Raw genomic sequence first — 21,924 nt, forward strand, 5'->3', positions numbered from 1 at the left:
AGGATAGTCAAGTTTATCGCGGCTACTGTTCACTTCTGGAAGACACGCTGAGAGGAATAACCCAGAATTTACCTCAGAAGAAAAACAAGATATGACGCACACTTCATCCATCAATCTGATGGTTAAGTTATGTTTCTTTTTTGCATTAGTTAATGTGTTATTGTGTCATAAACTTGAACACATTTACTCAGTTCCGTTTCTAGACATAGGTGAGCTAGGTGGTAACCTAGGGCGCCACCAGCAGGAGTGGGTACCTATGAGCACACGTACTGGCACTACATTTAAGCAGGGTGATGATTAGCATGGCAACCCTGAAATATGATTGCTGCTCACACTGGATCAATCCCCCAACATCATTGGGCTAGACCAGTGTTTCCCAACCAATGTGCCACAGCAGTTTGTTATTATTATTATTTTAAATAAGCGCTATTGGTCTTTGTTATGTCTGTTTGTGGGTTTTTCAAATATTTAACCAATGAAAAGAATTTGAAACAGCTTGTGACTAAACCTCTTAACGCCATTGGATCCTCAAATTGTCAAACATCATGATTCCACCCTGCCTCCATTCAGAATGAAGTGCCCAGATACACAGTTTGAAGACAGACATCTACTTTTAGACAGAGTAAATAAAGAACTGTTGTTTGAGTAAGTACAGCATTTGTTTTACTGAAGAAACACTGTCTAAAAAGACTTATGTTTCTGTGTGTTTATAAAGCGGAGAAGAGTCTTGTAGCCAGTATATATATACAGTATTGTTCAAAATAATAGCAGTACAATGTGACTAACCAGAATAATCAAGGTTTTTAGTATATTTTTTATTGCTACGTGGCAAACAAGTTACCAGTAGGTTCAGTAGATTGTCAGAAAACAAACAAGACCCAGCATTCATGATATGCACGCTCTTAAGGCTGTGCAATTGGGCAATTAGTTGAATTAGTTGAAAGGTGTGTGTTCAAAAAAATAGCAGTGTCTACCTTTGACTGTACAAACTCAAAACTATTTTGTACAAACATTTTTTTTTTCTGGGATTTAGCAATCCTGTGAATCACTAAACTAATATTTAGTTGTATGACCACAGTTTTTTAAAACTGCTTGACATCTGTGTGGCATGGAGTCAACCAACTTGTGGCACCTCTCAGCTGTTATTCCACTCCATGATTCTTTAACAACATTCCACAATTCATTCACATTTCTTGGTTTTGCTTCAGAAACAGCATTTTTGATATCACCCCACAAGTTCTCAATTGGATTAAGGTCTGGAGATTGGGCTGGCCACTCCATAACATTAATTTTGTTGGTTTGGAACCAAGACTTTGCCCGTTTACTAGTGTGTTTTGGGTCATTGTCTTGTTGAAACAACCATTTCAAGGGCATGTCCTCTTCAGCATAGGGCAACATGACCTCTTCAAGTATTTTAACATATGCAAACTGATCCATGATCCCTGGTATGTGATAAATAGGCCCAACACCATAGTAGGAGAAACATGCCCATATCATGATGCTTGCACCTCCATGCTTCACTGTCTTCACTGTGTACTGTGGCTTGAATTCAGAGTTTGGGGGTCGTCTCACAAACTGCCTGTGGCCCTTGGACCCAAAAAGAACAATTTTACTCTCATCAGTCCACAAAATGTTCCTCCATTTCTCTTTAGGCCAGTTGATGTGTTCTTTGGCAAATTGTAACCTCTTCTGCACATGCCTTTTTTTTAACAGAGGGACTTTGCGGGGGATTCTTGAAAATAGATTAGCTTCACACAGACGTCTTCTAACTGTCACAGTACTTACAGGTAACTCCAGACTGTCTTTGATCATCCTGGAGGTGATCATTGGCTGAGCCTTTGCCATTCTGGTTATTCTTCTATCCATTTTGATGGTTGTCTTCCGTTTTCTTCCACGTCTCTCTGGTTTTGCTCTCCATTTTAAGGCATTGGAGATCATTTTAGCTGAACAGCCTATCATTTTTTGCACCTCTTTATAGGTTTTCCCCTCTCTAATCAACTTTTTAATCAAAGTACGCTGTTCTTCTGAACAATGTCTTGAACGACCCATTTTCCTCAGCTTTCAAATGCATGTTCAACAAGTGTTGGCTTCATCCTTAAATAGGGGCCACCTGATTCACACCTGTTTCTTCACAAAATTGATGACCTCAGTGATTGAATGCCACACTGCTATTTTTTTGAACACACCCCTTTCAACTAATTCAACTAATTGCCCAATTGCACAGCCTTAAGAGCGTGCATATCATGAATGCTGGGTCTCATTTGTTTTCTGAGAATCTACTGAACCTACTGGTAACTTGTTTGCCACGTAGCAATAAAAAATATACGAAAAACCTTGATTATTCTGGTTAGTCACATTGTACTGCTATTATTTTGAACAATACTGTATATAAGTATATATATATATATATATATATGTAACTATAATTTTTTTAATATTCTGTGCATAGAGGTTCATCTTTTATATCAAGAGACTTTGGCCAAATGTACTAAACAACAACTACAACAACAACAACAGAAAACAACTAGGAACTCATATAGTAACAATACATTTTATAACCTCTAAGTGTAAATTGATGAAAACATGATGTGATTAATTTACTGCCTTAGATGAGGCCATTCTAATGACAGACAAACACCTCTGTCATTTGCTCATCAAAAAAATGTGTAAACTCCATTTGAGCATGATTTTCAGGAAATGTTAAGTCCAAGCGTCTCTGACGATGTATTGTTTAATTATTGGGGAAAAAAAGGACCTTTCCTCCTTTCTATCTTTTTTTTTTGTGCTAAGTGATGTGCCGTAGGAATCGTTTACCTCTCAAAACTGTGCCACGGCAGAAAAAAGGTTGGAAAACACTGGACTAGAGTACTGTCAGTCTGACAATATCTGTATAATATCTGCCACTATATCAGAGTGCTGTCAATTTCTCCCTCTGATTATTGCATGCAAAGTTTCCATTTGGAGTGCTCAACAACACCATTAGATCAATGGTCTGTCAGTGCTTTGGCAAGGTAAGGATTTTTTTTTTTCATGCAGTAAAGCCAAGATCAAAGGCTGATTTAAAGTATAGGTACATTTAAAATGTACATAAAATCTGTATTTTGTGTAGGCAGTATTTGTGGCAGTAGAGAATTTATATTGCAAAATTGGTCCAATTGGTGTGTGGTTTGCGATAATGCATTGTTAAAGGATCAGTGTTTCTGTAATACAGTCAATTAAAAAATATTAGTATTGTAAAAATTGGCTAACTCACAAGATCAGTACATTGTTTTTTTAAACTGCTTTGTCGAATTCAACAAATCCTTAAAGAAGTGTTGAAATGCTGAATCAATTCTTAAGCTTCAAACGGGAGCAGCATCACACACATAGGGAGCAGAGTATCACGTTTATTTTAAGGGGAATTTCACACATCAATGAGTAAAAAAATAATAATCAGCTACATTCTGATTAATTTTATAAAGTTATCAGAATAAGTTGTGGCCTAATAATTATACAGTCAGACTCACAATCCAAAAGTTGTGAGTTCGAGTCTCGGTCGGCATGAATTGTTGGTGGGGGAGTGAATGTACAGCGCTCTCTCCACCCTCAAACGTGTAACAGCTGCACGTTACAGCTCACCATACAGTCATTGTGAATTAAAACTATACCTTGGTCTTGTACATCCTGCAGCTTTTTAGCCAATTGGTTGTGCTTTAATATCTTCAGGATTTTGACCGTGATCTTTACAGCTTCTTCTGGGCCAAAACATTCCACCAGCTTATCCACTGTTTTTAACCGATCTGCTTTCTCCATTTCACACTTTGACATACAATCATGATCATTCTTTAAGTGCCACTGAAACAGCTTCAGTTCTTTTTCTTCCAGGTCCTCCAGCGAGTTCAGAAGCAGCGCTTTAACAGGCGCCATTGTACTTCACTGATTCACAACTGCAGAACAAGAAGAAAAAGATATTAACATATGGATCTCAAGTGATCTGGGAACGACCAAAGCCCTTGATCACTACAATCTGCTATGTGCTATGGAGTTGGTTTATTGTTTACATTTTTCCCATTAACAAATTTGTTTGGTGCAGCATTCAATGTGTATAAAGTTATGCTTGGGGAGTTATGCTCTTATAAAAGTGAAAAAAAAAAAACATTTATATATTATAGAGGTGTTTGGGGTGAGGATAAATAAAACACGATATGTGATGACTTCATAATCATGGGGCGGCCTGAAGTGTGCATATGAAGCAGACTCGCTCCCTCTGTCTAAATCGAGGGGAGGTGGCTCTGTCCATATAAACTTCTCTCGTCCAATTCACAAAGTGGAATGCACTTTAAAATGGCAGTGGGAATTCTTCTGAGGGCAAGTGCTTAGGGAAGTTTGTGAATGCATGTCTAAAAGTGCAGTGGGATGCAAAGTTTCTACAGATATAAAGTTAAATTAAACATTTTTAAGACCTTTTTAATACCACCTTGTATGAAGTTTAAGACCTAAACCTGTAAGAGAAATACACATTACATCCATATATGTAATACTGAATATGTTCAATGTAAAAAGAAAATATCATTGTCAAAAATGCTATTTATTATTACGAGATACATAGCAGACAATATTCTGTACTTATGTATTTTTAGTGGTGCAAACCATTTATTCTGAAGCAATATTTCATCAGTGTTTTATCACATTTATCCTGCATATTTTTATCTTATCTTTACAAAGGCCTAATGTTAAACCTTTTAACTGTATGTAGCATAAAGGAAAGCGAGCTACATTATCGGTAGACAAACTTTAAGTGGATGGAACACTCCAAACATCACTACGTGGCTGTATCCCAACTAAACTTTCACTTTCCATTTTAACACTGACTGTTCCAAAATGCATTCTTTATAACCATACTGCCATAACCTGTTACATATTTCATTCACCACCCCAATAGTTATTACTGAACTCTTTTTTTATTTTCTCTTCCGTTTTTTTTTTTTTTTCTTCTCCTCTTTATTCTCTTCTATTCCCACAATGCCATGTCTGCATCCAGCAACACATGCATTGTGTTATTATCTCCCAGTATTTTTTTTCTTCTTGTTACTCGCCATTCTCTATGTCTCCCACATAGTGTATGTCGGTTTTTTGTATATGTGTCCTGTCTATTTATGTGCAGACCAGCGTTTATATTTGTGTTCTGTACATCTATGTTTTGTGTCTGTTTGAAGGAGCCAGCCAGCAAGCCTGGAAACTACTTTCACCCCTCCCCCTCCCCCTTTCCCTCCCACTACATATCATGGGTACCTATCTTAGGTACACATAGCACATCTTATATACTATTAGTATTTACATTTAATCATGCAAACACTTAAACTGATAACATGGAATGTACGTGGCTTTCATACTACCCCTAAAAAAATTAAAGTAATTAACCACCTCGTTAAATTAAGGGCAGATATTTGCTTCTTACAAGAAACACACTTAACGGATACAGAACTACAACATCTCCATTTCAAACAAATCGACAAAATATTCTCATCTACATTTAATAGTAAGCAAAGAGGCATTTCTATCTTGATAAATAAAAACATCAGCTTCACTCTTAATTCCTCAATTTCAGATCCAGAAGGTAGATTTATTATCATCAATATATCAATCAATCCCTTAACTTTTACGCTAGCAAACATTTACGCTCCAAACTATGATGACCCACTTTTCTTTCATAATCTCTTCTCTCTGCTGTACAATTCCACAAATCTCATAGTAGCCGGAGATTTCAATACTGTTCTCAACCCATCATTTGACCGTACACATAATCACAGTAATAGACGAACTTGTCACTCATCAGAAGTAATTAAACAATAAATGACGGATTATGGCCTTGGCGATAGCTGGAGAGCAAGAAAACCACTGCTAAGAGAATATTCATATGCCTCTTCAGCCCACCGTTCTTCCTCTAGAATAATTTTTTTTTTGGTTAGCAAAACAATATTAATTCAACAGATATTAGAAAATACTATCCATTCAATTATTATCAGTGACCATGCCCCTGTATCTTTAACATTAAACATCCCAGCACAAAATAAAATCTCTACAAGATGGCGCTTCAACAATTCTCTACTAGAAGACCCCAATTTTGCCACCCTTATAAGAAGAGAGTGGGCATCCTTTTTGGAGATGAACGACTCTCCAGAAATCTCACCATCAACACTTTGGGAATCGGGCAAAGCAGTCATGAGAGGCATAATTATATCATATTCATGACACAAGAAAAAACAGCAACAACAATTGAAAAACTGCTTAGCAATCCACAGTTTACCGCCCCATCTGAAGAAGTACAAACTGAACTCAAGCAACTTAGGACTCAATTAGATAGTATCATAAACAAAAAAACACAGTTCTGTATACAGCAACTCAAATATGATCAGTTTCACCTCAGCAATAAAGTATTTGGCCAACATGTTACAATACAAAAAAGACAAATCACTCATCCCATCTATTCTGGACACTTCAGGCAAAACTAAGCTGGATCCTCAAGAAATCAATAACTCTTTTTGCCATTTCTCCAGTTCTTTGTACACTAACGGCACCCAACCTCTACAATCTGAAATTGACTCTTTTCTTAACAATCTGGACCTTCCCAGATTAACCACAGAACAAGCAAACTTTTTAGAACAATCCATCACCCCTGAAGAACTTATCAAAGCCTTACAAAGCATGCAAAACAATAAATCACCTGGACCCGACGGACTACCGGCAGAATTCTACAAACACTTTTGGGACCTCTTATCTCCAACTTTTAACAAATTACTCACAGAAATCCAAACTACATGTACCATTCCCACACATATGAACACAGCGCTCATTACTGTTTTTCTGAAACCCAACAAGGACCCAACGCATCCCTCTAGTTACCGCCCACTTTCATTAATCAACACTGATCTGAAAATTATCACTAGCTTCCAGGATTGAAACAGTTATGCATTCACTAATTCACCCAGACCAGACAGGCTTCATCAAAAATAGAAATGTAAAAGACAATATCCGCAGACTTTTCAATCTCATCAGCATTGCACAAGGACAGTCACAAAAAACTATAGTTGCATCACTAGACGCAGAAAAAGCATTCGACAAGGTTAACTGAACATTTTTATTCACCACCCTCCGTAAATTTGGTTTTGGAGAGTCGTTCATCCAATGGATAACAACATTATACACTTCTCCAAATGGGATCACTTCACCAAGCTTCACTCTGCACCAAGGAACCAGACAGGGATGCCCACTCTCTCCATCCCTCTTTGCCATATTCATCGAACCACTCGCAGCAGCAATACGCCAAAACAATAAAATTAAAGGAATCCAAGTCAACAACTCTCAACACAAAATTAGTCTATATGCAGATGATTTACTATTATACTTACAAACTCCATCCCAATCACTTAACGAAGCATTCAATGTCATCAACAAATTCTCAAAAGTCTCTCACTACAAAATCAACTGGAATGAATCAACTATGCTTCCGCTATTAGGAGACGATGTGGACTCTGCAGCTCATGACCCCTCCCTTCCCCTAAACACGGGTAACATCAAGTATTTATTCAATTTCCCCCAGGGTGTCAAAACTATACAACCTCAACTATGCCTCACTCCTCAAGAAAATAGAAGATGATTATAAACGATGGAACAAGCTCCCACTCTCGCTCACAGGCCGTATAGCAACAATCAAAATGAAGATACTCCCCCAGATCAATTACCTATTTTCAATGATCCCAATTACCCTGACAGACTATTGGTTCAAAAAATTTAATTCCCTCACCACTCACTTCTACTGGAAAAATAAAAACCAAGGATAGCACTTACAACACTCCAAAACGCAAAACACTTGAAGAACCAAATTTCATGCACTACTACCTGGCAAACCAATTACAATACCTATATAAATGGACTCAACAACAGACACATTCCGATCCATGGCTTGATCTTGAGCAATACTTGTGCTCCCCCAACTCAATCGCAGACTTCCCCTTTCTACCACAGTCAATCAAAAAACTAGACTTCTATCATGACATTACAATAGCAACAACTCTGTCAGCCTGGTGGAAAACCAACAAAATCACCAAATCACCCCAAGCTCCATGTAGGTATACCCCCATCTGGCACAACCCTGATCTCCGTCTTTACAATAAACCAATCCACTTCCCCAAATGGCAACAAAATGCATCACCCAGCTTCACCACGTATTTGAAAATCATACATTTATGTCATTCCCCTCAATTGTCCAGAAATTCGGGATTGGGAGAGACCAATTTCTCCACTACCAACAGCTTAAATTTTTAATTCAAAGCAAAATAACTCTAACCAACACCCTACAGCCTTCTAAAATAAGTTATAAGTTATTAGAGATAGGCAACCACCCAAGAAAACTTATATCTATACTCTACAGCTTCATCACTTCATCTAACCCCACAATAACCCTGCCCAAGGAGAAGTGGGAAAGTGACCTCATGCTATCCTCCAACCCGGATTTCTGGACACAGATCTGCAGGAACACCTTTACTATGACCACCAACACCAATTTACAACTCATACAATATAAAACCATCCACAGAATCCACATCACTCAGAGTAAATTATTTAAAATGAAATTATCTGACACAGACAGTACTCACAGTGCACCTCTGTGAGCACAGACACCTATCTTCACGCAACCTGGCTCTGCCAGCCTGTTCACTCTCTTTGGACCACATTAACCAACACACTACACTGTGTGCAGAATTATTAGGCAAATGAGTATTTTGACCACATCATCCTCTTTATGCATGTTGTCTTACTCCAAGCTGTATAGGCTCGAAAGCCTACTACCAATTAAGCATATTAGGTGATGTGCATCTCAGTAATGAGAAGGGGTATGGTTTAATGACATCAACACCCTATATCAGGTGTGCATAATTATTAGGCAACTTCCTTTCCTTTGGCAAAATGGGTCAAACGAAGGACTTGACAGGCTCCGAAAAGTCAAAAATAGTGAGATATCTTGCAGAGGGATGCAGCACTCTTAAAATTGCCAAGCTTCTGAAGCGTGATCATCAAACAATCAAGCGTTTCATTCAAAATAGCCAACAGGGTCGCAAGAAGCGTGTGGAAAAACCAAGGTGCAAAATAACTGCCCGTGAACTGAGAAAAGTCAAGCGTACAGCTGCCAAGATGCCACTTGCCACCAGTTTTGCCATATTTCAGAGCTGCAACATCACTGGAGTGCCCAAAAGCACAAGGTGTGCAATACTCTGAGACATGGCCAAGGTAAGAAAGGCTGAAAAACGACCACCACTGAACAAGACACACATGCTGAAACGTCAAGACTGGGCAAAGAAATATCTCAAGAATGATTTTTCTAAGGTTTTATGGACTGATGAAATGAGAGTGAGTCTTGATGGGCCAGATGGATGGGCCCGTGGCTGGATCGGTAAAGGGCAGAGAGCTTCAGTCCGACTCAGACGCCAGCAAGGTGGAGGTGGAGTACTGGTTTGGGCTGCTATCATCAAAGATGAGCTTGTGGGGCCTTTTCGGGTTGAGGATGGAGTCAAGCTCAACTCCCAGTCCTACTGCCAGTTTCTGGAAGACACCTTCTTCAAGCAGTGGTACAGGAAGAAGTCTGCATCCTTCAAGAAAAACATGATTTTCATGCAGGACAATGCTCCATCACACGCGTCCAAGTACTCCACAGCGTGGCTGGCAAGAAAGGGTCTAAAAGAAGAAAAACGAATGACTTGGCCTCCTTGTTCACCTGATCTGAACCCCATAGAGAACCTGTGGTCCATCATGAAATGTGAGATTTACAAGGAGGGAAAACAGTACACCTCTCTGAACAGTGTCTGGGAGGCTGTGGTTGCTGCTGCACGCAATGTTGATGGTGAACAGATCAAAACACTGACAGAATCCATGGATGGCAGGCTTTTGAGTGTCCTTGCAAAGAATGGTGGCTATATTGGTCACTGATTTGTTTTTGTTTTGTTTTTGAATGTCAGAAATGTATATTTGTGAATGTTGAGATGTTATATTGGTTTCACTGCTGAAAATAAATAATTGAAATGGGTATATATTTGTTTTTTGTTAAGTTGCCTAATAATTATGCACAGTAATAGTCACCTGCACACACAGATATCCTCCTAAAATAGCTACAACTAAAAACAAACTAAAAACTACTTCCAAAAATATTCAGCTTTGATATTAATGAGTTTTTGGAATCATTGAGAACATGGTTGTTGTTCAATAATAAAATTATTCCTCAAAAATACAACTTGCCTAATAATTCTGCACTCCCTGTATAGGGAGTAAACTTTCTTTACATACATTTAAACAAATATTTGATTTAAAGATAAAAACAGGTCTATTAGATGTTTTATGATTCCATTTAATGATTTACAAATGTTGTTATTTGCTCCATTGTATAGATATCCAATGTGATTTCCATCCATGCATTTAGGGTAGGACTCTCCCGTGATAACCATTTGTTTTGGTAAAACTCTTTTTAACAGCTACCAACAATATATACATAAAATATTTATCTCTTTTTAACAATTCCTGGGGCATGTATCCAAAGAATAATACTTTACTGTTACACAGTATCACACATTTAAAGATATCTTGTAAGGAAGTATGTATTCCTCTTGAGCATTCCCAGAAAACGTTTTGGTTTTACTATCATGATGTGACTTCTGAGAAGGCGTAATAAACTATCTTATCATATTACCATTTATGTGCCTTATGACATTCCATTGATACTTCCATTATCCATTCCTCCTCCTTTATAACTATCCCTCCTTCCTTCTCCTGTGTTGTTTTAATGCAGGATAGGGTTGTATGTAACATCTAATGTTGTTCAATTAATGTTCATTGTTTCAACGAGCATTGTTTCAGTTTCACATGTGTTACCAGGATGGTGTTTAGTGTTTGTGTTGACACTGTACACCTTCTATATTTGTTCATATTTAAAAGCTGTTTGTGATGACCTTTGGCTCATCATGTGACTTCCTCATCACCACCTGCTTTTGGTGGTTTTCAGTGTATTACAAAAGTACATTTTTACAGATTTCAGTACTTCAAAAGGTTGGTTTAATAACATTATATCAGTTAATGAAGTTACTTGTTTTAAATGTAAATCCAAGTTAAAGCTATGAAACCTAAAATGTTGCTACCATATTTTTTATGCTAAAATTCTGTCAACCACAGCTACCAGTTGTTTTTTTGTCATACATTTTAGCATTTAGTGCTACTACACTGAACTTATGGTAAACGATGGTGATTTGTAATCAACATAAACATGTAAACATTTTATTGTACTGTATTATATCAAACTGTTATCGTTTTGTCAAGAAAAATTATAGCGTGATTATATTACTATATTGTTGCCCATCTCTAGTTCCAGTAAATGCTTCATAACTTACTAATATGTTTACTTATTAATAATGTAATGATGAAGTCACTTTAGTCAGATAGGCTGCTTTACTGTACAAAAAATTATCTTAAAAAGGCCAAATTCTAAAGGAACATACTATTTTCCATTAAAACTGTAATATACTGTTCAAACTTCAGTTTGCTATGAAGAAGCCTAAAGCATTATACTGTGAATCAACAAGAGTAATCAGAGCTCAAACTGAAATTGCACCCTATATTCCCTATTTTAGTGACTAATAAAGTCCACTTGACAGAGTGAATGAAAACAAATGAGTAAATTGAGACACTGAGTGAACTGTGACATCAGTGATGAACCAGCTGTATCACAGAAAGAAAGAACAAGTAGATCAGAAATAAAGAGGTGAGTATAGAAACACAGCTGTAACTGAGTTCCAGCCACAAAGCCTTAGATAAAAATCAACTGAAATAAAAGAACACAGCCTCCCCTTCAGAGCTCTGCTCAAGAACCATTCCTCTGCCAAAACACATGAATACATACAGAACAGAGTCTGGAAAGTGCTACGAAAAACGGCATTGATAGAGGGTCAAGCACAACTAACTCAGGTTACCTCATGTCTACCGCTGAGACAACAGTACAGTACAAAACACATGACAATAATAATGAACATAATCTATTTCTAAACATATAAACTATAAAAGATAAAAAGGTCTGCGTAATCTCATGGAACAAAAACATTACCTACACTCATTTTAGATCTTATTGATATTCTATTTCTCCGTCTTTTTAAGATTCAGAAGAGTATCTCCTCTTACTCCTGATCACTGTTAATTTATGTGGTAGATTACAGTGCTTTTCCTTCCGTAACAGTTTTAATTTGTACATCATGTATAAAATATAGATTTTTAAATACAGTGTGGCATTTAAATAGATTTTTTTGTTGTTGTTTCAACTGTGTAATCCGAAGATATTTTACTTGCTAAAACTCAACACTGACTGAACTCAACTCAACACTGACTGAATTTTTATTTTTTAATTCTGTGTGAAGTAAAACAGCTTGCTCAGTTTTTGAATACACTCATGATTACGCCAAATACTTTATTTAGTGTGCTGTATCCTGTATTTATGTTTCATATAACAAAGTTACATAAATGTTATAATTTTTTTTAGATTACCTGTAAAGTTTCCGGCATGTCAAGGTTCCTCTTCATAAAAGCAGCCGGAGATCTGTTTGTCTGTTGGGGGGAGTCACTTTTTCAAAGGTCACACTGATTCAAAGTACAAACTAACTCAAGCTATTGTAAAATAAAGACTGAAAAATTCTGTATTAAAACAAGATAATATGAATTCAAACATTTATATAATTATAGTGCTCAATGTAGTACACTGGCTTGTATACTGAGGTCTAGATATTTCTTATAGTAATTAAATTATTCTATTATTCTTAAAATGTATTCTCCATTTCAATTATTTTATTAATTCTGCTACTAGACTTTTTTTTACCTTTAGGTTTTTCTGCTTCAGTTTGAAAATTTCATGCCAGCAGTAGACTTACTGAGTGAAAGTTTTAGATCACTAAGCTATATAAAAGTTATGAGTGTTAAAGATTGTACAAAAAGGAATCCTTATCAAGTATGTGTGCTCTTTGACCGTTTGCCATTATATCCTTCCGAGAACCAGAAAAAAAGCTTTGTACATTACTACATGTAATTACTGTCAGAGTTATGGACCTGTGTTTCTTTGTTTTACCTCCCCTTGTATAAAAAACCCTGTTTTCCCTGAGTCTTAAGTCTACCCTTTTTCTCAGCCTCAGATTCCTTGACCTCAGCCTCAGTCCATTCCTTGTGAAGTTCACTCAAATTCTTGAATTGATTTTGCTTGACAATCCTCACAAGGCTGCGGTTCTCTTGGTTGGTTGTGCATCTTTTTCTTCTCCATTTTTCCTTCCACTCAACTTTCTTTTGACATGCTTGGATACAGCACTCTGTGAACAGCCAGCTTCTTTGGCAATAAAAGCATGTGTGCATTTAATGTATTTAATGCACAAGTTTCACAATTTGAGTTGAATTACTGAAATAAATGAACTTTTTCACAACATTTCATTTATTTTATCTAATTAATTGAGAAGCCCATGTACCTCGAGTAAACAAGGTTAGGGGTTAATCAACCAAAAGTTTAGGGTTTGGCTACACCCCAAACCTACTTTTTTCGGGGTTTTTTTTCTCTTTGTGATGAATAAGGGAATTTGGCCCTTGTGATGAATAAGGGAATTTTGGCCCTTGTATAACCTCATAGTTATTCACCTGTGAAACAGAAAAGTTATTGCTGGATAATTTCATGTTCCTAGTCACCCTGGTGTGCTAAAATAAGGCGGAGGGAGAAATAAGGCAGTTTCTTATGGAAACTGACAACAAAACAATAGTTAGTTTGAATTACCATGAATTTAAATGTTCAGAATTACCTTAGCGTTTCATTCAAAATAGCCAACAGGGTCGCAAGAAGCGTGTGGAAAAACCAAGGCGCAAAATAACTGCCCGTGAACTGAGAAAAGTCAAGCATACAGCTGCCAAGATGCCACTTGCCACCAGTTTTGCCATATTTCAGAGCTGCAACATCACTGGAGTGCCCAAAAGCACAAGGTGTGCAATACTCTGAGACATGGCCAAGGTAAGAAAGGCTGAAAAACGACCACCACTGAACAAGACACACATGCTGAAACGTCAAGACTGGGCAAAGAAATATCTCAAGACTGATTTTTCTAAGGTTTTATGGACTGATGAAATGAGAGTGAGTCTTGATGGGCCAGATGGATGGGCCCGTGGCTGGATCGGTAAAGGGCAGAGAGCTCCAGTCCGACTCAGACGCCAGCAAGGTTTGGGCTGCTATCATCAAAGATGAGCTTGTGGGGCCTTTTCGGGTTGAGGATGGAGTGAAGCTCAACTCCTAGTCCTACTGCCAGTTTCTGGAAGACACCTTCTTCAAGCAGTGGTACAGGAAGAAGTCTGCATCCTTCAAGAAAAACATGATTTTCATGCAGGACAATGCTCCATCACACGCGTCCAAGTACTCCACAGCGTGGCTGGCAAGAAAGGGTCTAAAAGAAGAAAAACTAATGACTTGGCCTCCTTGTTCACCTGATCTGAACCCCATAGAGAACCTGTGGTCCATCATGAAATGTGAGATTTACAAGGAGGGAAAACAGTACACCTCTCTGAACAGTGTCTGGGAGGCTGTGGTTGCTGCTGCACGCAATGTTGATGGTGAACAGATCAAAACACTGACAGAATCCATGGATGGCAGGCTTTTGAGTGTCCTTGCAAAGAAAGGTGGCTATATTGGTCACTGATTTGTTTTTGTTTTGTTTTTGAATGTCAGAAATGTATATTTGTGAATGTTGAGATGTTATATTGGTTTCACTGCTGAAAATAAATAATTGAAATGGGTATATATTTGTTTTTTGTTAAGTTGCCTAATAATTATGCACAGTAATAGTCACCTGCACACACAGATATCCTCCTAAAATAGCTACAACTAAAAACAAACTAAAAACTACTTCCAAAAATATTCAGCTTTGATATTAATGAGTTTTTGGAATCATTGAGAACATGGTTGTTGTTCAATAATAAAATTATTCCTCAAAAATACAACTTGCCTAATAATTCTGCACTCCCTGTATAGGGAGTAAACTTTCTTTACATACATTTAAACAAATATTTGATTTAAAGATAAAAACAGGTCTATTAGATGTTTTATGATTCCATTTAATGATTTACAAATGCTGTTATTTGCTCCATTGTATAGATATCCAATGTGATTTCCATCCATGCATTTAGGGTAGGACTCTCCCGTGATAACCATTTGTTTTGGTAAAACTCTTTTTAACAGCTACCAACAATATATACATAAAATATTTATCTCTTTTTAACAATTCCTGGGGCATGTATCCAAAGAATAATACTTTACTGTTACACGGTATCACACATTTAAAGATATCTTGTAAGGAAGTATGTATTCCTCTTGAGCATTCCCAGAAAACGTTTTGGTTTTACTATCATGATGTGACTTCTGAGAAGGCGTAATAAACTATCTTATCATATTACCATTTATGTGCCTTATGACATTCCATTGATACTTCCATTATCCATTCCTCCTCCTTTATAACTATCCCTCCTTCCTTCTCCCGTGTTGTTTTAATACAGGATAGGGTTGTATGTAACATCTAATGTTGTTCAATTAATGTTCATTGTTTCAACGAGCATTGTTTCAGTTTCACATGTGTTACCAGGATGGTGTTTAGTGTTTGTGTTGACACTGTACACCTTCTATATTTGTTCATATTTAAAAGCTGTTTGTGATGACCTTTGGCTCATCATGTGACTTCCTCATCACCACCTGCTTTTGGTGGTTTTCAGTGTATTACAAAAGTACATTTTTACACACAGCTGTAACTGAGTTCCAGCCACAAAGCCTTAGATAAAAATCAACTGAAATAAAAGAACACAGCCTCCCCTTCAGAGCTCTGCTCAAGAACCATTCCTCATATTCAGTGTGGCATTAAATGTTTTTTTTTTTTGTTGTTGTTGTTGTTTCAACTGTGTAATCCGAAGATATTTTACTTGTTAACACTCAACACTGACTGAACTCAACTCAACACTGACTGAATTTTTATTTTTTAATTCTGTGTGAAGTAAAACAGCTTGCTCAGTTTTTGAATACACTCATGATTACGCCAAATACTTTATTTAGTGTGCTGTATCCTGTATTTATGTTTCATATAACAAAGTTACATAAATGTTATAATTTTTTTTAGATTACCTGTAAAGTTTCCGGCATGTCAAGGTTCCTCTTCATAAAAGCAGCCGGAGATCTGTTTGTCTGTTGGGGGGAGTCACTTTTTCAAAGGTCACACTGATTCAAAGTACAAACTAACTCAAGCTATTGTAAAATAAAGACTGAAAAATTCTGTATTAAAACAAGATAATATGAATTAAAACATTTATATAATTATAGTGCTCAATGTATTACACTGGCTTGTATACTGAGGTCTAGATATTTCTTATAGTGAATAAATTATTCTATTATTCTTAAAATGTATTCTCCATTTCAATTATTTTATTAATTCTGCTACTAGACTTTTTTTTACCTTTAGGTTTTTCTGCTTCAGTTTGAAAATTTCATGCCAGCATTTGGAGACAAATACAACATTCTGGATATGTTTCGCAAGTCGCTGGTCCAGGACTCTCAAAGACAGTCTGGTCAGCCTCTTGAGTGCACGAAGTACTACAGTGACCAGATTGATTATTTTATACATTACATGTTCGCTCTTGAAAAGGAATCTGTTTTAGCTTGGTCAAAATATTTACTAGTCACTGGAAAATCAGAGAACATTGATTTTGTTGAGAAGGTTTTTCTACGCTATATCTCACAGCAGTGGAGACTCTTCAATAAAAATGGATGCGGCCCTCTAAAGGCTGTGGATCTTCAGAACAACCACTGCGAGAAGCTATACCACAGCACAGCCCAGCAGCAGGTGAAAATTTAATGTGGTGGATTATTCAAGCCATTCCCAGATACTGTGGAGTGTTCTGGAGGGCAGTGGAGTGCCTTGCCTGTCTGCTACGCTGAGCAGGTAAATGGGAAAGTTGCATGCAAATCTGAAGGTGGTGTTACAGTCTGCAAGGCCTCATGTTTGCCTGGCTGGGGCTCCGCCACACACCCTCTGCCTGAAGAGTATAGATGCTTGCAGCCGCCCTGTCCATCCTTTATACCACACAAATGTAACAACTGCACAAAAAACAACGTTTGTAAGGACCGTGAGGTTTGCACTGGCACCTTTGGCACATGCCGTGAAACATGCCTAGTGAAACCCTGTGGAGTGAATGCCAAGTGCTCCTCCTCCAATCATGACAGGAGCTGCAGCTGTGTGAGCCCGTGGAAGGGAGACCCAAATAAGGGCTGCAGAAGTCAGGACCTCCAGTGGGTTCAGACCGGAGGAGTGCCCAACAGTATGCAAACTCTTTTACTTTACATATACTTGTATAAGATTCTTAATTTTCATGTGCTTATGTCCATGTTTTCCATTAATGTACAGTATCATATATCATTACATAGTTACAGTTTCATCCATACCTGCTTTTGTGTAATGGAATTCTAAATTACAATGGAATGGACCAATGAGCACAGAAAAGTGAAGGGCAGGTCATTTAGGTAATGAAGGCTGTTGTGTATCTTCATACTCATCTAAGACAACAGCATTGTATCTTCAAGCAAGAAAAATTTCCTCTCAAATTATTGGGCTTGATTAACACTTATAAGTCTTAACGCTATAAATCTTTGTGGTTTACAGATGATGTAAAGGGTCAGCGCTGCAACTATGAATATGATTGGAAAGCACTTAAGGCCAACAGCTACGAGGTACATTAGTACAATACATTGTAGTTTTTTTTTTTTATATAACAATAGATGACAAATACTCATGGAACAATTAACAGACTGCATTGAAGAAGAAGACATCTCTCCTATTTGTTCAGAAATGACAGTATAAATATTTTGCAGGTTCTGGTTGATCCGTGTGGAGGACGTGGTTGGAAATGGATGAAGGGGGAACAATGGAACATGGTCTCATATGACAAATCAAAGAGGTTTCCTGGAGTCAAATACTATGTGTGCAGGTTAGTATCAATTAAAAAAAATGTTCATAATATTTTTCTTGCAAAAAAATAAATCTTTATGAAAATAAGTTGTTTGCAAACTTTAACTGAAAAAGAACTAAATCCATCTTAGAAATCAGATTGAAGTCATATCTCATTGTGAACGTATGTAATGATGGTCTAATACAGGGAGTGCAGAATTATTAGGCAAGTTGTATTTTTGAGGAATAATTTTATTATTGAACAACAACCATGTTCTCAATGATTCCAAAAACTCATTAATATCAAAGCTGAATATTTTTGGAAGTAGTTTTTAGTTTGTTTTTAGTTGTAGCTATTTTAGGAGGATATCTGTGTGTGCAGGTGACTATTACTGTGCATAATTATTAGGCAACTTAACAAAAAACAAATATATACCCATTTCAATTATTTATTTTCAGCAGTGAAACCAATATAACATCTCAACATTCACAAATATACATTTCTGACATTCAAAAACAAAACAAAAACAGATCAGTGACCAATATAGCCACCTTTCTTTGCAAGGACACTCAAAAGCCTGCCATCCATGGATTCTGTCAGTGTTTTGATCTGTTCACCATCAACATTGCGTGCAGCAGCAACCACAGCCTCCCAGACACTGTTCAGAGAGGTGTACTGTTTTCCCTCCTTGTAAATCTCACATTTCATGATGGACCACAGGTTCTCTATGGGGTTCAGATCAGGTGAACAAGGAGGCCAAGTCATTAGATTTTCTTCTTTTAGACCCTTTCTTGCCAGCCACGCTGTGGAGTACTTGGGCACGTGTGATGGAGCATTGTCCTGCATGAAAATCATGTTTTTCTTGAAGGATGCAGACTTCTTCCTGTACCACTGCTTGAAGAAGGTGTCTTCCAGAAACTGGTAGTAGGACAGGGAGTTCATCCTCAACCCGAAAAGGCCCCACAAGCTCATCTTTGATGATAGCAGCCCAAACCAGTACTCCACCTCCACCTTGCTGGCGTCTGAGTCGGACTGGAGCTCTCTGCCCTTTACCGATCCAGCCACGGGCCCATCCATCTGGCCCATCAAGACTCACTCTCATTTCATCAGTCCATAAAACCTTAGAAAAATCAGTCTTGAGATATTTCTTTTCCCAGTCTTGACGTTTCAGCATGTGTGTCTTGTTCAGTGGTGGTCGTTTTTCAGCCTTTCTTACCTTGGCCATGTCTCTGAGTATTGCACACCTTGTGCTTTTGGGCACTCCAGTGATGTTGCAGCTCTGAAATATGGCAAAACTGGTGGCAAGTGGCATCTTGGCAGCTGTACGCTTGACTTTTCTCAGTTATTTTGCACCTTGGTTTTTCCACACGCTTCTTGCGACCCTGTTGGCTATTTTGAATGAAACGCTTGATTGTTCGATGATCACGCTTCAGAAGCTTGGCAATTTTAAGAGTGCTGCATCCCTCTGCAAGATATCTCACTATTTTTGACTTTTCGGAGCCTGTCAAGTCCTTCTTTTGACCCATTTTGCCAAAGGAAAGGAAGTTGCCTAATAATTATGCACACCTGATATAGGGTGTTGATGTCATTAAACCACACCCCTTCTCATTACTGAGATGCACATCACCTAATATGCTTAATTGGTAGTAGGCTTTCGAGCCTATACAGCTTGGAGTAAGACAACATGCATAAAGAGGATGATGTGGTCAAAATACTCATTTGCCTAATAATTCTGCACACAGTGTATATATATATATATATATATATATATATATTCTTGTTTTTACATGTAACACACCGCTACATAAATAAATGTACTGTATAAACTCAAATGTGCGTATTCTTTTTCTGTGTACTGTAATATAGACTTTTTCAACTAAACATTTACCTACCTTTGAAATCAACCTGTGAACACACATGTGGGGCCCGTATTGGTTGAACCTACGGCCCGGTCAATTTTGTCCCATAAAGCAATATGTCATCTGCTGAGAATCTTTTAATTGGCAATTGGCAATTTTAATTATATTTTACTGTGCAAAGAACATGCGGAAAGAATGAGTCAAGTACATGTTCAGTAGTATCAAGGCGCTCATTGTATTCTGCACTCTGTCAAATACTACTGTCATAAACAATAGTGCAGAAACAATGTAAACAGAACACACGACTTGGTTTCAAGTAAATGCACAAATTACATTATTTGGGTAACACTTTACAATAATTCACTAATACTTAAACAGAAAAGCAAGCAGGTGCATTATTTGGCATGGCAGCCAATACAAATAATAACCGTTTACTTACCTAAATCCTGCATTTGTACCAGGATTGGTTGCAGAATCACATCCCTCTGTGCTTCTGAAATTATCTTTATCTATATAGTGTAGCTAGCCATCTCTGCATGAAGAACAAGTTTGATTTAAATTCTGAATATAGTATACAGCATGCAAAGAGCGCTCCCTTTAAATTTATGAAGAACTCACTCATTTATCATGATCTTACAAAGTTGCATTTTAACCAATGAATGTGACTACACAATGAAACTTTTTTTAAATTGAAGTTACACAGAACCAGACAAAAAGTGTTGAGTGCGTGGATTCCAACCTAAACCTCTCTGATTGGCCATTGCTTTGTAGAAATCAACAAACAGGTCTGTGATCGGCTGGCTACTCTGCAAAAGTGCATTGTAAAATCATTTGGGGTCAAAGCCTCCCTCTGGCACCGGGCCTATTAACGAGTATCCGTGAAGTTAAACATATATCTTAAACATAAACAGTTTCGAAAATATTGGGTTTGTGTCAGTATAATGGATCCATGCATTTCTTATATTAGAGTAATAATATTAATCAAACAAAAGAAAAACATGAGAATCACTCACTGCTCTTAAGTAACTTATGTAACTTTAATAGGTTTGATTACTTCATACAGTAATACAGTTTTCATAGGGACAGTAAAATACTGTATATTTAGGACATTTGTATAGTTTTATCTAATGGTATCCACCTAAAGATCTTCCTGTTGTGTGGTCATCCCTTCAGTATTTGTGTTCAAAGCAAACTTGGCTCAGGACAGGATTCAGAAGCTGTTGTGAAGACCAGCGTTGGTGATCCCGAGGAGACTGCAGGTTTCTCAAAGTCATTGACCATTACTGGTATGGGCTTTCTTGATAAGAAAAACACAGCAGCTGGGCTGACCACCTCACCACTCTCATTCCAGCATGGCCAGTTCCTTCCGTACACAGCAACGTGGTGAATGCTTTGTGGTCAGTTCATAGCAAAAAAATGTATGTCTTCATTTACTACAGTTAGCATGCAAACTAATGCCTCTTTGTTCGCCGTGGAGTACTTTCATCCGCAGTGAGGCATTTCTGCAGCATCTGCATGGAGTTGTCAAATCCCTGCCAAGACCTCAGTAAGATGCATCAGTCAGCACTGCAGTTGGAAGAGAATGTGTAAAGAGAGCTGTACTGGGCTCTCCACCTGCACTGATTTCACTCAAACATTTGTCTGCTTCTGCAGTCCATTCAAACTAATTGCATTTCTCACAGGAGCACGCAGTGGCTCTTTGCCAAAGTTCATTAAGAATTTGCTCACAACAGAGTGCTCCAAGGTAGCATTCCTCATTTCACTCCTTTCTGGTCAATAATTGTTCTTGGCGAAGGCAATATGGAATGCCTACAGTGTCATAATGAACTCCTAAGAAGCGTTCACTAACCATTTTAAGGAGATGTTTAGCTTAGCTACAGGAGTACTCTCCATGTTTGAACTGCTACTGCGGTTGCACCAGGGCGCTTCTTTCACCAATGAATACACCTTGCAGTTCTGAACTCTGGCGCTGACCAGAGCCATATAGAGGGAGAGTAGTGACAACTCCATTGACTCCAATGGAATGCTTTTTTTACAGCAATGGCGGCTTGTT

General features: G+C 37.7%; 1 protein-coding gene across 5 annotated transcripts in view; it reads right to left on the bottom strand.

The window, feature by feature from the left end:
* Window positions 1-21,924, bottom strand: part of LOC113065937 (GTPase IMAP family member 8-like) — a 167,696-nt gene that overhangs the window by 17,411 nt on the left and 128,361 nt on the right. Inside the window, exons 1-4 of one of the 5 annotated variants that reach the window (XM_026237479.1) lie at window positions 16,524-16,563; window positions 16,196-16,255; window positions 12,556-12,615; window positions 3,648-3,926 (exon numbers count right to left, since the gene is read on the bottom strand). In XM_026237479.1, the coding sequence (XP_026093264.1) occupies window positions 3,648-3,906 (259 nt within the window). In that variant the 5' untranslated portion in view covers window positions 3,907-3,926; window positions 12,556-12,615; window positions 16,196-16,255; window positions 16,524-16,563. Of the gene's footprint in view, window positions 1-3,647; window positions 3,927-12,555; window positions 12,616-12,883; window positions 13,079-16,195; window positions 16,256-16,523; window positions 16,564-21,924 lie in introns of those variants that run through there. The other 4 variants (XM_026237487.1, XM_026237492.1, XM_026237475.1 and 1 more) reach the window with 4 other exon arrangements.

The sequence above is a fragment of the Carassius auratus genome, chromosome 4 (genome assembly GCF_003368295.1).
Source record: "Carassius auratus strain Wakin chromosome 4, ASM336829v1, whole genome shotgun sequence".
Classification (NCBI taxonomy): Eukaryota; Metazoa; Chordata; class Actinopteri; order Cypriniformes; family Cyprinidae; genus Carassius; species Carassius auratus.